The 15,235-nt window shown below is 43.0% G+C and overlaps 1 protein-coding gene across 2 annotated transcripts; it reads left to right on the top strand.

The window, feature by feature from the left end:
* The first annotated feature begins 7,681 nt into the window (after nucleotides 1-7,681).
* LOC147428323 (uncharacterized) lies at nucleotides 7,682-13,590 on the top strand. Of its 2 annotated transcripts, XM_086497246.1 has the most exons (5): nucleotides 7,682-8,187; nucleotides 8,345-8,650; nucleotides 9,217-9,223; nucleotides 9,348-9,394; nucleotides 9,481-9,716. In XM_086497246.1, the coding sequence occupies exons 1-5, from the start codon at nucleotides 7,992-7,994 to the stop codon at nucleotides 9,501-9,503; spliced, it is 579 nt and encodes a 192-aa protein (XP_086353372.1). In that variant the 5' UTR covers nucleotides 7,682-7,991; the 3' UTR covers nucleotides 9,504-9,716. The 2 variants fall into 2 exon arrangements, with proteins under 2 accessions (XP_086353372.1, XP_086353371.1); XM_086497245.1 differs by lacking the exons at nucleotides 7,682-8,187; nucleotides 8,345-8,650; nucleotides 9,217-9,223 and having other exon boundaries at nucleotides 9,252-9,408; nucleotides 9,481-13,590.
* The last annotated feature ends 1,645 nt before the right edge of the window (nucleotides 13,591-15,235 follow it).

Genomic DNA, 15,235 nt, shown 5'->3' with positions numbered 1-15,235 from the left:
TCTTGCTCCAAAAAGAATGTTCACAGTGAGACTCCTAGGGCTTCCACCATCGAAGCTCCAAAAGAGGACACTCATTGCAAAGATCATCGCTTTCCTATGCTTGGGGAAAGGTAAGAGAGCATGATGCCTTCAGCTTGTTTCAACCTGGCTCTACTCACAACTTCATATCAATGGAGCTGGCCACCAAGTTGGGCATTCAAGCTTTCGAGATACGAGATATGGTAATGGCTGACACAGCTTTTAAGGGACAGCAAGCCTCCGTTACTCCCTTGATTGGGAAGTTGAGGCTTCATGTCCAAAGCTATGTCGAAATGAAGACTTCTTCATTTCTCCTGTCCAACATGAGGATGCTATCCTAGGGGCGCCATGGTTTGATCGCATGGCTGCCAATATGAAGTTCCCTGAAAGGAGAATCTACTTCACCTACAGGGGAAAGAATATGTATCTAGATTCTAGTGAGCATGGTCTCACCATTCCACTTGTAAATTCTCCTGCTTTTGATAAATCAATGAAGAGCTTAGTTTCTGCGTACATGATTTTTGTCAAAGAGTCTCTAAAAGATCCTAATGTTTCATCAAATGTAGATGGGAGGAATCAAGAAGAGTTAGACTTGTCTAAATTTCTAAAAGGATTCCAAGATGTGTTCATCGATGATATCCCTATGGACTTACCTCCAAAACGATGGGATGATGACCATCGTATTGAGCTCCTTCCAGGAAGCTCACCGCCTAACAAGCCTTCTTATCGAGTCTCTCAAGCTCAACAAGAAGAGATCGTGAGGCAAGTACAGGAATTGGTAGACAAAGGGATGGTGAGGCCTAGTTCCTCTCCCTTTTGTTCTTCAGTCCTTTTAGTGCAAAAGAAAAATGGTACATACCGTATGTGTGTGGACTATCGAGCACTAAACCATATCACTATCAAAAACAAATTTCCCGTACCTCGGGTAGAAGATCTGTTTGATAAGCTACAAGGTTCTACCTACTTCAGTAGGATTGACCTTAAGAGTGGCTATCATCAAATAAGGATAGTGGATGAAGATATCCTAAAGACCACGTTTTGCACAACATTTGGTCTTTATGAATATTTAGTCATGCATTTTGGTTTGACTACTGCGCCAGCTACATTCAATCGTCTAATGGAGAAAATTTTTAGACCTTATCGCAAATTCACTGGAGTGTTCTTTGATGATATCATCATCTACTCCAAGTATTTGGAAGAACATAAGCAACATTTCCAAGAGGTTTTTCAAGCATTGAGGGAGAATAAGCTTTTCCTCAATCAAAAGAAAAGCTAATTTTTCCTTCAAGAGATTCAATACCTAGGTCATATTATCTCTCAAGATGGTATCCGTATGGATCCATCAAAGTTAGAGGTAATAAAAGCATGGCCTAACCCAAAGAATCTACATGAGCTAAGAAGCTTTATTGGTATGTGCGCATACTATAGACGTTTCATAGCAAAGTTCTCTCAAATCGCAAGACCACTACATGACTTAACTAAGAAGAATGTTGAGTATGTATGGACTGCTAAAGAGCAAATGCTTCTGATAAGCTCAAGGAGAAGCTTACCTCCCAACCAGTCCTCAAGCTTCCGAATCTCTCAAAACCATTTGAGGTCCAATGTGGTGCTTGTGGTGATTGCCTTGGAGCAGTTTTGCTTCAAGAAGGGCATGCCATAGCATATGAGAGCCGTAGTCTCAATATCGCTGAACGAGTCTTGAGCATTTATGAGAAAGAGATTTTAGTTGTTCTACATGCCCTAGACTCACATGGAAGCACTACTTATTGGGGACTCCATTCATTCTACGAACCAGTCACCAAAGTCTCAAGTATTTCATGATGCAAACCAAGCTCTCCGACAAACAAATGAGGTGGGCAATTTTTCTTTTGCAATTTAATTTCCATATTGCTCACGTTGCCGGTAAGCACAATCAAGTGGCCGATGCACTTTCACGAAAACCAAAAGTCAATGCGGTGTCTATAGCTACTCACAATGATCTATCTTCTATGATAGATGAGTATGCTACTGACCCTGAATTTAAAGACATAATGTCAGCCCTTGCTTTGGGGAAGAAATAGGAACCATTCACTTGGCAAGATGGTTATCTTCTCCACGGCAATAGGCTATGTGTTACCCATTCCCTTCGTAAGAAAGTTATGTATGAATCATATGCTCCTCTTTATGTGGGGCATAGAGGTATTCAACCTACTCTTCAAGGAGTAGAGACGTATTTCTATTGGCCTACCTTGAAAGTGGACATACAAGAGTATGTTTCAAAATGTGTAGTATGCCAAAAGACCAAATATGATAGAGGGAAGCAACCTGGTTTACTCCAGCCATTGCCTATCCCAAATTCACCATGGGAGAGTATATCCATGGATTTCATCTTTGGATTACCCAAGTCTGTCCATGATAATACGGGAATATGCACAATAGTCGATAGGTTTAGCAAACAAGCACACTTTATTTCTGTCAAAAAGACTATTAAGGCACACCAAATGGCAACTCTCTTCATATCTCAGATTTTCAAACACCATGGATTACCAACATCCATCATGTCAGATAGAGATCTTAGAATGACCAGTAATTTCTAGAAAGGTCTCTTTGAAAATCTAGGAACAAGATTAAATTTCTCTTTGGCCTATCACCCACAAACGCATGGCCAAAGTGAGATAGCCAATCTTACGATACTCGATCTACTCAAGACTTATGTTACAGAAGTAGATCAACGCTCACAATGGGAAAAATACTTACCTCTTGTAGAGTATGCTTACAATAATACTGTACATACTTATATGGGAAAAGCACCTTTTGAGATCATTGAGGGAAGACCTAAAAGTCCCTTGCTACTGAAAGTACATGGGAAGATCTTCGCCGCAGATGAGTATAGCCGTGACCTTTTCAAAAGATTAAGGAGGCTATATCCATCTCTCAACGAAGGCAAAAAGCTATTGCTGACAAGCACAGAAGGGCCTTAACATTCAAAGAAAATGATTGGGTCTTACCCAAGTTTCCTAAGTCTCGATTAAGGCATACGACGGGCAAAATCCTACGGGCCATCAAAAGTATTATGCTAAACTAGCAAAAAGATACTATGATCCTTTCCAAATCTTGAAGCCCATTAATGAGACGGCCTAATAATTCAAGTTGCCCAACCATTGGCTCATACACAATGCTTTTCATGTGAGCCTACTCAAGCCCTACAAATGAGAACCACCAAGTGAAGCAATTATTGAAGACCCTCCAAAAGTTGAAGACCAAGAAGAGGTGCTACAACCCGAAGCTATTCTTCGGCATGAAGACAAGGTACTACGACATGGTAAGATTATCTGACGGTATCTTATTAAATTCAAAAATTATCCTTTTCAAGATGCTAGATGGATGCAAGGAATACAGCTTAAGGATAGTATGAACCTTGTCAATGCTTACAATGCTACATTAGAGTAAGAAAATGTACAATTTCTTTTAAATGACCCATGTTTTTGTCTTATAAGACTAGTTATTTTTTTTTATTGTGCACAAATTTAAATAGTGTGCATGCTTAGAATCATGTTTGTGATGACGACGTCTCTCAAACACCAAGTAGAATTGGTCACTCTACTTTGGGAAAATTGGACTAAAGAGCAGACATGCTTGCAACAGCTACGTCTCCCAAGCACCAAATGGATTATTCATCCATCTTGGAAAGATGTTGTAGTGTAAAAAGGGATCCTCTACCCGCTAAGTGAAATTGACTAATAACTACGACTTTATCTATTCTCCCTCATAGTCGAGGACGACTATGATTTCAAGAGAGAGGTAATGTCATAAAAGCTAATATCTAACCAACCCAAATGATTTTCTCATATTAAGCTGATCACTTAATGTGGGAGAATAAACAAGAACAAGGATTAAGATACATATATGCTTATAGATCTATTTCAACACGGGGCCAATGGTAAAGGGGCCCAAATGAGAGATGGTCTATCAAAGAGCAAGGTTAACCAATGGAGCAAAAGAACTTAGGGTTGTGGTCAAAAGAGCCAAAAAGAGAACATTGTCAAAATTGTCATAGCAGAACATAGAATTCACGTTTGGTTGGGCAAAACTGATCCAAATCCAAATTCTTTGTGGAGCAAGCTACAAACATCACAAGCTGTTAGCACACCAAAGATCAAGTCCAAAAGGGTGGAACATGGATCGCGATCCATGTACCCCTGAGAAATTTTTGGAGAGAAACTTTTCCAGCCTGTAGCAGAGACCATTGTGAACAAAAGCCTCCAAAGGAGTTTTGTCAAAAAGTCCTGAAACCCCTAAAATAGACCTGTGAATTAACTTTTGTTTGACCTAAAGTGATCCAAATCACATAAAAACCATATAGTAAGGATCAGGACACCAAGGACAAGTTGTGTGCCAAGTTTTAGTACCTTTTGACACATAGGTACATGGATCGTGATCCATGTTTCTCTGTCTCACAGATTGATACCAAACTTGCACCATAGCTAGAGGACATCACAAGGAGTCTAGTGGTCTTTTCAAAACTGAATTTGGATATCAAAAACCAAGTCAAAAGCCAAAACTGCTGCCAAGTACTCTGACAAAGTGCCAAAACTAACCTAACTTTAAATCCAGAGGTCCATTTTCAAAAAAATTGAAACCATAGAACCAACTAATCATGTTGATTTTGATGGTACCAAGAGGAGTCAGTTTGGCCTCCAAACATGGATCGCGATCCATGTACCCATGGTGACAACTTGACCTAAGATTTTTCAAATCAGTAGTGCGTACACAAGTATTAGCGGGTCACCACGATGGACGTCCACAACATAGCTATCTAGCACTAATATAATGTCAATACATAGGGAAGCGACTTGGGATGGGGCACGAGACTCGATGAGATTGTCAATTTCTAAGAAGTAAACCTAAAGAGCTGTTCATGCATCTACAATAGAAAATCAATCACTTCCTAGTCAAAAAATCAGCCTATGTCCAGTCTCACCGCTCTAGGTAATCATGTCTTTTCGGCATCCAAACAAATTTGGAATGCAACAAAACTTAGGAGGGTGTTACAAGACCTAAGGGATAATCCTACCAAGTTTTGCAGTCATTTGGGAAGGCACACAAATCACAATCCATCCCAAAAATGTATAGATAATTGAAACAAAACTACAAAGAAAGGTTCCCTTCACGCTTAGAAACACTCTTCCAAGGTCAAAACATCAACAAATAACCATTTAAGACCTCAAATCAACGCATTTAGCTCACAGACAAAACGTCACAAACCACAACAAAATTGAGAATGATTACACTTAGATTCAAGAGCAAGAGACCAGGAACACAATGTGCTTTTGGAATTGATTCTGATTACCAGACAAGGAGAAAGGTTGATTACAAATTGTAGCAGAAATACAGCTCTCAGTTGACGTCGAGTAATTCCCAAAGATAATGTTAATGTGTCTTTCAAAACTAAGGGGTTGACTTAAAAACTTGGGACCGTTTCTTACGGTCATTGGCCACTTTACAAGGCTTGTAGGTTTTGAGTGGGTAATAGATAATAACATGCTAAATTACACTTTGAGAATCATTAATAGCAGAATTACAAGGCTTCTTTTGGAAAAAAAGGATTGAATACAACAAAGTTTGACATGTATCTGAACTTTTAGGTGACAGTCCATTGTATCCACCAAACATTCTCCTTTTCATATTCATTGCATGTCCTCGTGTAATTGCATTTCATTGTTGCCTTAAGTAGTTTATCATTCTTTTTTCCAGTGTCCATATGAGTCATCTGAGTTTCTCTGCTCTTGCTTCAATCTCCATCCTTGTTGTCAGCTCTCTGATATGCAATATGCCTAGCCGGTAAATCCTTGGTCATGGGATTAAATATGGAGGAGCTAACTTCAAAAACTCCTCTCATGAATGCCTCCTCAAAGGTTTGCATGTAGTGTGAGGGAGAAAACATGACTCGTGCATATAATCCCATGATGATGTTTCTTTTGGGAACTTCAGTTTCCAGATTCCAGCATAATCCTCTTGTTGCTTCCACAAATACTTTCCAGGGATTCTTCGGTGCTTCAATATCATTGAAAGTCATTATGCGGGTGTTTAGCATTTTTGAAATCTTTACAAGCATTTGGCATGCAAGATCTGGTACTTCCTTCATGGTATTGATGACTCCTTTGAGTGTGTGAATCATATAATTCTCTGATAAGAAAAGGTTATTTTCTAGCTTTGTTATTACCGGGTAGTTGAGAACAATTGGTCTCTTGCTTTTCTAGGAATAGAAGCTATCCCAGGATTGCCTTTTGTTGATGGGACAATAGGTCGTGTCGATCCAAAGATGCTGAGGAGCATTTTTGTAATAGGTTTCACCTTTTGGATGGTGCTCGAACCATTTCTTTTGCCAAGTTAATTGATTCTCGATGATCATTTGTACATGTATAGTGGTTACAGGAACATCCCTGTAATCACCTTTGTGGCTCGGCTCGATGGTAGGCAACATTTTTCTTTTCCATAAGAGAGCCTCTGCCTCATCAATGGAAGTGCAATCACTTCATGCCCTAGATTCTTCACCACTTACTCATGTGGGATCATGAGAAAGGCAGCTGACTCCAACACCTTGAGTTCATATTGCAGATACTCCTTGTGTGAAGGATCTCTTACTGATGATATCCATCGCTAAATTTCATCTTTGGCAGTGTCGGGGATTGATGTATTGGCTAGATCTTCAAACTCGCACATTGTTGTTTCTGTGCTTGTACTCGGCATATCTACATGGTGAGTTTTCATTGTAGGCTCCGTTTGAATTGATGCTATTGGAGGAGGATTGATGCCTTTGTTCTGCCACCAATTTTCCTTAAGGTTTGCTTGTTCCTTCCACTTTAATATTCTAATCCTCACTTCTTCTTTAGCCAATTCCTAAATAGCATGGGCTTGATTTCTTCATTGGTCTGTACCATGAATTGTTTGTAGCTCTTCTGGTGTCAATCGGAGAAGATATTTTTTTAACCTGCACCCACTTACCCAATTAGGCATATCCTCATCTGCCAATGTTGCAAGCTTGATGGTGCCACTTTGCGATATGTCATGTATTACAAAGGGCCACATCCCTCTCTTTTTGAGTTTTTTGGCGTTGGTGCAGCCAAACATTGTCGACCCAAGGACTTGTAGGAAGCACGTACAGGAAGCTTAGCAGGTGCATGACATAATGCTGGAGCAGCTGCATGATGCAAGGTTCAACAAGTTGTAAGTTAATATGTATGTCACATGTGATATTGAACAGAGCAAGGATGGATTTCCACCATGTTGGTCAGGATGCTAAAAGGTAGTGAAGATTGCTGGATATCTCTCTCAGAACGAGCCATAGTGTGGTGGCTCTAGTTTGTCAACGGTCATAGTAGCCATGTCATTCCCGATGAGATGCTTTTTTATATGAGATCCATTATGCAGAACGAGTTATATCAGGTTGCGGCCATATGGTTATCGGCGTGAGAAATGCTCTTTTGACAAAGCTTCATACGCGATGCTTTAAAGGGGGCATCAAGGAGTTAAGCATGTGCTATGTAGTGTGGTGAAGATTTTTGACCTTCGACGGTTCCAGGCGTGTGTTGCGAGGCCAAGATCGAATTTTTTTTAAAATAGTAAGCTGAGGTTGAAGACTACAAAAATAAAAACACGACCTGCAACAGGGAAAGTGCATGGAGGAGGGCAGGTGATGGCGCATGCAGAAGAGGAGAAGGCCAATTGTTGAACCAAGGGTAGGAGGTGGGGCCATGCAGGGGATTGCATGAAGGGAGGCTGCAAAGGGGGTGACTACAGGAGGAGTTTTATAGAGGAGGTGAGGGCATGCCAGGATGGAGGCCGCCATGGCACCACAGAGCAGAGCTTAGGGAAGGAGGAAGGGCCGCCAGGGCGCCACTCAGGAGAACAAGGCCGAGCACAGAGAGAGAAACCATAGCGTCCTGCAGGTGAGGGGCTGCCCTTGGGGCGAGCACAGGAGGGACGCCAGCTGCATGGTAGAGGGGCCGGTGCTGCCATTACATGATAAAAACGGCCAGTTTGCAGAGGACGGAGCCCGTAAGCCTTCTGGAAGGGCCAAGAGGGATGGGGAGGAGCTGCAGTTGAGAGGCCACCAAGAGAGGTTGGACCGTGATCAAGAAAAAGGCCGCCTTGCTGACGAGGGGCTAGCCGTGCAAGTGAGCACAGGAGGTTGGCGGCCTTGTTGGCCATGCAGTTGCTTGGTGAGGCTGGGAGAAGGAAGGGTTTCCTTGAGGAGAGCGAGGCCGGGAGCGACTCATAAGAGGCTGCCAACACCACAGAGCAAGGGGGATTGGAGACTGCCACTTGAGTGGAGTTGAGAAAGCAGTGCACATAGAGGAGGAGGAGGAGGTTAGCCAAGGGTGGATGATCATTGGGATAAAACAAGGAATGGTAAACTTGCCATCTGAGGAGGGTGTTACCTGTCGTGCAAGGGATGAAGGAGGGTTACATGAATCAGGAGAACACCGTGGACAAGAAAGTGGTCAGGCCTTGAGAGTCAAAGGAGCATGCCATATCAGGTGTAGAGGATCAAAAGCAAAGGATGCAAGGAGTCAATCGAGCATTCATGAAAGTAGGAGATCATTAGCGTGCTTGGAGCATCATACACCTTTTTCTGAAGAATTTTTCCTTGGTATTTGTCCACCCTATTCACAAATTAGTGTTAATCTTTTCTCTCGCTTTTGTGTCTAGTTGTATGTCGGTCATATGTATGCTTCCGATGTGTGTTGAGTGAGTGCTCCCTATATAGTTGTGGTATATGTCTTGAGGAGGAAAGCTTGTGGGCTAACTTGAGTCTGCTAGTGATCTTGAGTTATTAGAGGATGTTCGGATTGTATCTATGGGTATGCAATGCTCTAAAGGGTTATAAATAATTTGCTTTACGTCTAGGTATGTGAAGTCCAAGTACGAGCACAGGCAATAGTCGTTTGCAGATTGGGTATTGAGGTGTGTGTTTGATAGGGGATAGGGGTGTTGTGAAATCACTAGGCTATAGAGAGGCATTCACCAAGTGTGCTAGTGGTTTTCCCATTTCCCCCTTTCCATGTTGTGGTGCCCCCATTGAGGATCCACTCATTGCTTCTTGACCAAGTATTCATGAATCAAGATGAAGTAGAGTTTGGTCTAGTGTTCAAAGGAGATGAAGATGCAGACGATTGGTTAGCCGATTTTGAGCTATTTGTGCTGGCGGTATTGCAGATGCCAGGTGATGAAGCAAAGCTCCAGACTCTACCTTTGGTGCTACGAGGTAAAGCAAAAGTTTGGTTTGATGGCTTAGAAGATGTGCACAAACAGAACTGGATCGGATTTCGAGAGAACTTTCTACAAAGGTATCGAAAGGTGGTGTCTGCTTCGGAAGCAGATGCAAAGCTCAAAGGTTTGCAGCAGGAAGTAAGTGCGAATTTCGATGTTTTTGTTGATAAATTTGAAGCTTATTGGGGGGATTTTGTGGCTACTACCCAGGCAACCAATGCGGGATACTTTAAGCTCAAAAGGTTTCTATCTTGCTTGCATCCCTATGTTCGTGAGAGAATGGACTATGAAGATCCAAGGACCTTTGATGAAGCTGTCAGAGTTGCCAGGGCAAAGAGTCAAAAGATGAAGAAGAAGATGGAGGCAGGATTGCTACAGTCAGCAGTCACGTTAGCAAGTGGATCTAGGCCCAAATAGATTGATGAGCATCAAGAGGTAAAAGCTCCTTTTTTTATTGATATGAATGTGATCAAAGCACGTGAAGTTGATGCCAGGGTAGAAGAGGTAGAACAAGTGCCAACCAGGTCTCAAAGGATACAGAGGGGCATATTCAAAGTGCCACCCAATTTGCTTGCTCAAAAGGACGAGGTGATAGAAGATCTTAAAGAAGAAGTGTTGGTTCCAGAGCTAGCAACGAGGAAGGTAGCAGTGATCCAAGAATTGGCAAGTTCAAAGGAGGGGTCCGACAGTTCTCATAGCTCCAGCAGCAGTTTGGATATCGATGCTACATGGGAGAAAGAATCCATGTATTCTAGGTATGAGACTTATGATGTTTTTTATGTGGATGAAGTGATAAACAATGTATGCGAGTTGCATGCCAGTCATTTGAAGGTAAAAGAGGGGCCTAGTGCAAGTGTCGAGAGGCCTTGTGTGAACCAGCCAGTCGAGCAGCCATCTCTTATGTCGTGTGATGGTGAGTCCCTATTGGAGGAAGAGGTATGGTTTGATTGTGCATCAGACCTAGTTGAAGAGCAGGTTTTTGAGGATGGCTTGCAGGAGCTAGGAACAGAAGCTGTGGTAGATCAAGTTGATTTGTCTATGCAGGCGGTGGGAAAACCTTGCCTTCGTGAGCATGTTGAGGTGTACTCCAAGTTTCGGAGTTTGTGTGTGGCCATGGAGTGTTAGCTCCGACAAATGACTCTATGGAAGCTGATACAGGTGCAGCCTATGAGAGTGAGGCTCCATGCAGAGAGGAAGGTGACACCAACCTTGCAGGTGATGAGGTATTTGATGAACAGGTTGAAGCTCGAGCAGGTCATACTCTTGAGTATGGAAAGGTGGCCTTGGAGCCGTTTTCAGAGGGTTTGGATACAGGTTTGCAAAGGGAACAGGTTTGCTTGGCTATGCAGTAGGTGGAGGCAAATTGCAGGGTCTTGCTATTTTATGTGATGCTATGGATACATGTGTTATTAAGGTTGCTTTACAGGTGTCTTTGTGTCAGTGGCGCGGCTTTTTTGAAGTGGACTATACCATGGAGGGTTCTGTAGCAAATGTCAGGATAGCTGCTTATGATTCAGGTTTCTCAAGTGATGGCAAGTATGCTTATAGTAGACACGAAGACTTATGGATGCAGGGTGACGAAGCTCCATGCTATAAAGAGCTGGAAGGGTCACCTATTTTTGGGATTGCACATGCAAAGAGATGCTTCGAAGTGCATGATTTATAGGTGGATGGCCACGGCCATTGTTTTTTTTCTTTATCCAGGTGGAGCCTACTATGATTAGGGAAGCTGTGAGCTTTCCATTTGACCCTAGCGGGTGATGCAGTAGCAAATGATTTTCTCTCTATCTCCATCCTATCTATATAGCCATTATCATCATTTTTCTTATGCAGTCTATGTAGCTATTTTTATCATGCTCTCTATGCATACCTAAATAATACTACGGTTGAGCATGAATGCTCAATGAGGGGGTGGGCAATGATGGTGCAGCCAAACACTGTCGACCCAAGGACTTACAAGAAGCACGTACAGGAAGCTTAGCAGGTGGATGACATAATGCTGGAGAAGCTGCATGATGCAGGGTTCAAGTTGTAACTTAATATGTATGTCACATGTGATATTGAACAGGGCAAGGATGGATTTCCACCATATTGGTCAGGATGCTAAAAGGTAGTGAAGATTGTTGGATATCTCTCTCAAAACGAGCCATAGTGTGGTGGCTCTAGTTTGTCAACGATCATAGTAGCCATGTCATTCCCGATGAGATGCTTTTTTATATGAGATCCATTGTGCAGAACGAATTATATCAGGTTGCGGCCATATGGGTATCGGCGTACGTGAGAAATGCTCTTTTTGATAAAGCTTCATACGCGGCAACACTTTAAAGGGGGCATCAAGGAGTTAAGCATGTGCTAGGTAGTGTGGTGAAGATTTTCGACCTTCGACGGTTGCAGGTGTGTTGCGAGGCCATGATCGAATTTTTTTAAAAATAGTAAGCTAAGGTTGAAGACTACAAAAATAAAAACAATGTTTTTTGTGGAGCGCTACGACCTGCAACAGAAAAAGAAGCGCCATCTGTGTGTGGGTTCGAGTGCATGGAGGAGGGCCAGGTGATGGCGCATGCAGAAGAGGGGAAGGCCAAGTGTTGAACCAATGGTAGGAGGTGGGGCCATGCAGGGGAGCCGTCAGAGGGTGGCATCGAGTGCATGAAGGGCGGCTGCAAGGGGGTGACAGCCCATCATACAGGAGGAGTTTTACAGAGGAGGTGAGAGCCACGGGGTGGCATGCCAGGATGGAGGCCGCCATGGCACCACAGAGCAGAGTTTAGGGAAGGAGGAAGGCCGCCAGGGCGCCACTCAGGAGAACGAGGCCGAGCAGAGAGAGAGAGACCATAGTGTCCTGCAGGTGAGGGGTTTCCCTTGGGGCGAGCACAGGAGGGACGCCAGCTGCATGGTAGAGGGGCCGGTGCTGCCATTACATGAAAAAAATGGCCAGTTTGCAGAGGACGGAGCCCGTAAGCCTTCTGGAAGGGCCAAGAGGGCTGGGGAGGGGCTGCAGTTGAGAAGCCACCGAGAGAGGTTGGGCCGTGATCAAGAAAAAGGCCGCCTTGCTGACGAGGGGCTAGCCGAGCAAGTGAGCACAGGAGGTTGGCGGCCTTGTTGGCCAATGCAGTTGCTTGGTGATGTCGGGAGAAGGAAGGGTTGCCTTGAGGCGAGGGAGGCTGGGAGCGACTCATAAGGGGCTGCCAACACCATAGAGCAAGGGAGAGTGGAGACCGCCACTTGAGTGGAGTTGAGACAGCAGCGCTACACAAAGGAGGAGGAGGAGGTTAGCCAAGGGTGGACGATTATTGGGATAAAACAGGGAATGGTAAACTTTCCATTTGAGGAGGGTTTACCTGCCGTGCAAGGGATGAAGGAGGGTTACATGAATCAGGAGAACACCGTGGACAAGAAAGTGGTCAGGCCTTGAGAGTCAAAGGGGCATGCCATATGAGGTGTAGAGGATCGAAAGCAAAAGAGGCAAGGAGTCAATCGAGCATTAAAAGTGGGACATCATTAGCGTGCTTGGAGCATCATACACCTTTTTCTGAAGAATTTTGCCTTGGTATTTGTCCACTCTATTCTCAAATTAGTGTTAATCTTTTCTCTCGCTTTTGTGTCTAGTTGTACGTCGGGCATATGTATGCTTCCGATGTGTGTTGAGTGAGTACTCCCTATATAGTTGTGGTATGTCTTGAGGATGAAAGCTTGTGGGCTAACTTGAGTCTGCTAGTGATCTTGAGTTATTAGAGGATGTTCGGATTGTATCTATGGGTATGCAATGCTCTAAAGGGTTATAAATAATTTGCTTCACGTCTGGGTATGTGAAGTCCAAGCACGAGCACAAACAATAGTCATTTGTAGATTGGGTATAGAGGTGTGTGTTTGCTAGGGGATAGGGGTGCTGTGAAATCACTAGGCTATAGAGAGGCATTCACCAAGTGTGCTGGTGGTTTTACCATTTTCCCCTTTCCAGCGTGTTGCTTTAGGGTATACACCAAAATGTAATCCCCCTTTTTGGAAATCCTTGCTAATTACATGTTGGTCATGGAACGCTTTCATTTGTCATTTTTGAGCATATATTCCTGCTAGTGCCCTCATTCTAGTTTCATCTATTTGCTCCAATATGTCTAGTCTTTCATCTAGTTCATGTCCCCTCCATCCTAACTGTTTTGCAACTCAAAGCATGGGGATTAAGAATTCCATGGGTAGAATCACATTAATTCCGAACACGAGGTTAAATGGAGTGGTTCCTATGGAAGTTTTAAATGCTACCCTGTAAGCCCATAACGTTGAGTGTAGCTTTAGGTCCCAATCATTCCTTGAGTCACTCACTATTTTGGTTAGCACCGTCCATAAGATTTTATTGGTACTCTCGGCTTATCCGTTAACTTGGGGGTGGTAGGGTGCCGATTTGCAATGAATCACCCTAAATTCATCGAGAGTAAGCTTTCAATGACAGTGTTACAAAGTGTGTTTCTCTATCGCTCACAATCTCAATGGCTAGACCGTATCTGGTAAAGATATTTTTGAAGAGGAATTGTGTCATAGTCCGTGCATCATTTTTTTTTTTGTTGCTTTTGCCTCCACCCATTTAGTCAAATAATCTATGGCTACTATCATATTTTGTGTGCGCGTGCGGTATGCAGGAGGTATGATGGGGCCTATAAAATCTATGCCCCATTTGGCAAAGGCTCAAGCTCCTATCATTGGGCATAATGGAATTTCATCTCTCCGCAGAGGTGCTTTAGTGCATTGGCATCCATCACACCGTTTTGCATATGCCTCCATGTCTCTAAACAATGTTGGCCATTATATTCCTACATGAAGTACTAGCTTTGAAGTTTTGCCAGCAGAAAAATTTCCACCTAGCTAGCCTCAGTGTGCTTGTTCTAGGATGGAGAAATATTCGTTTTCAGTAGCATATAATCTTAATCGATTGTCCTTTCCCCACCGGTACAATTGGTTTGAAGTCAGCAGAAAAATTTCCACCTAGCTGGCCTCAGTGTGCTTGTTCTAGGATGGAGAAATATTCGTTTTCAGTAGCATATAATCTTAATCGATTGTCCTTTCCCCACCGGTACAATTGGTTTAATTTGAAGTCAGCAATTAGTGATTTGCTTCCTCCTCTACAGTTCTCATTCGTGCCTTACTCCATCCCTTTGGGAAGGTCTTGGCTTTTAAGTACTCGATAATGTAAATACTCCATTTGGGCGCACCCATTACTCCAAAGAGGGTGGTATGTTCCATTGGCGGTTACTTTTTAAAGGCTTCACATGATTTTACGTAATTATGGACACCGTTCTCCATATTTTTCCAGTAGACCCCAAGTCTCATTAGTCTTTGGTATGTTTGTGTTTTCCCATTATGAAACCCCGTGTGTTCTATATGAGCAAGTTTCTGGTCCGACTGCACACATAGTCTCCAAATCTCATCCTTACCTCTCTTGTAAAGTCATCTAGCTAAAAGCTGGAGATTTCTTGTCTGATGAATGACTTATGGTTGTCTTTCTACCTGTAATGATCCTATGGTGAGTAGAGAGATTATCTCTTCACTCCACCTTGGAACCATTCTAATGTTAAACAGATACGAATCCAAAAGATCATCATCAACACCATAAGGTGCTTCTCCATCGAACAATCTCGAAAGATGATCTACTCTCTTGTGTGTCGTTCCTTTTTTTACGACTGCGATGAAATCAAAATCAAGCAATATTATAAACCAACGAACAATCCTTCCAGTGTTGCAAGGTTTGTTTATCAGATACAACAATGCTTGGTGATCTGCACAGAAAACAAATTTGTTCGCAAGAAGGTAGTGTCTAAATTTTTTGACAGCCTATATCATCCCTAGACCTTCTCTCTCCTAGTGGTATAATTTTTCTCTACGTTGTTTAGCTGCCTACTAGAGTAGCAAATGGGGAAATCCATTTTTTTTCTCTCCTGGTTGGGCTAGTATGCACCCTATGGCATAGGTTGATGCA

Source organism: Adiantum capillus-veneris, chromosome 23, assembly GCF_014529385.1.
Source record: "Adiantum capillus-veneris isolate H3 chromosome 23, ASM1452938v2, whole genome shotgun sequence".
NCBI classification, from domain to species: Eukaryota; Viridiplantae; Streptophyta; class Polypodiopsida; order Polypodiales; family Pteridaceae; genus Adiantum; species Adiantum capillus-veneris.
The sequence above is the reverse complement of the archived record's forward strand: the minus strand, read 5'-3'. Positions and strand labels throughout refer to the sequence as shown.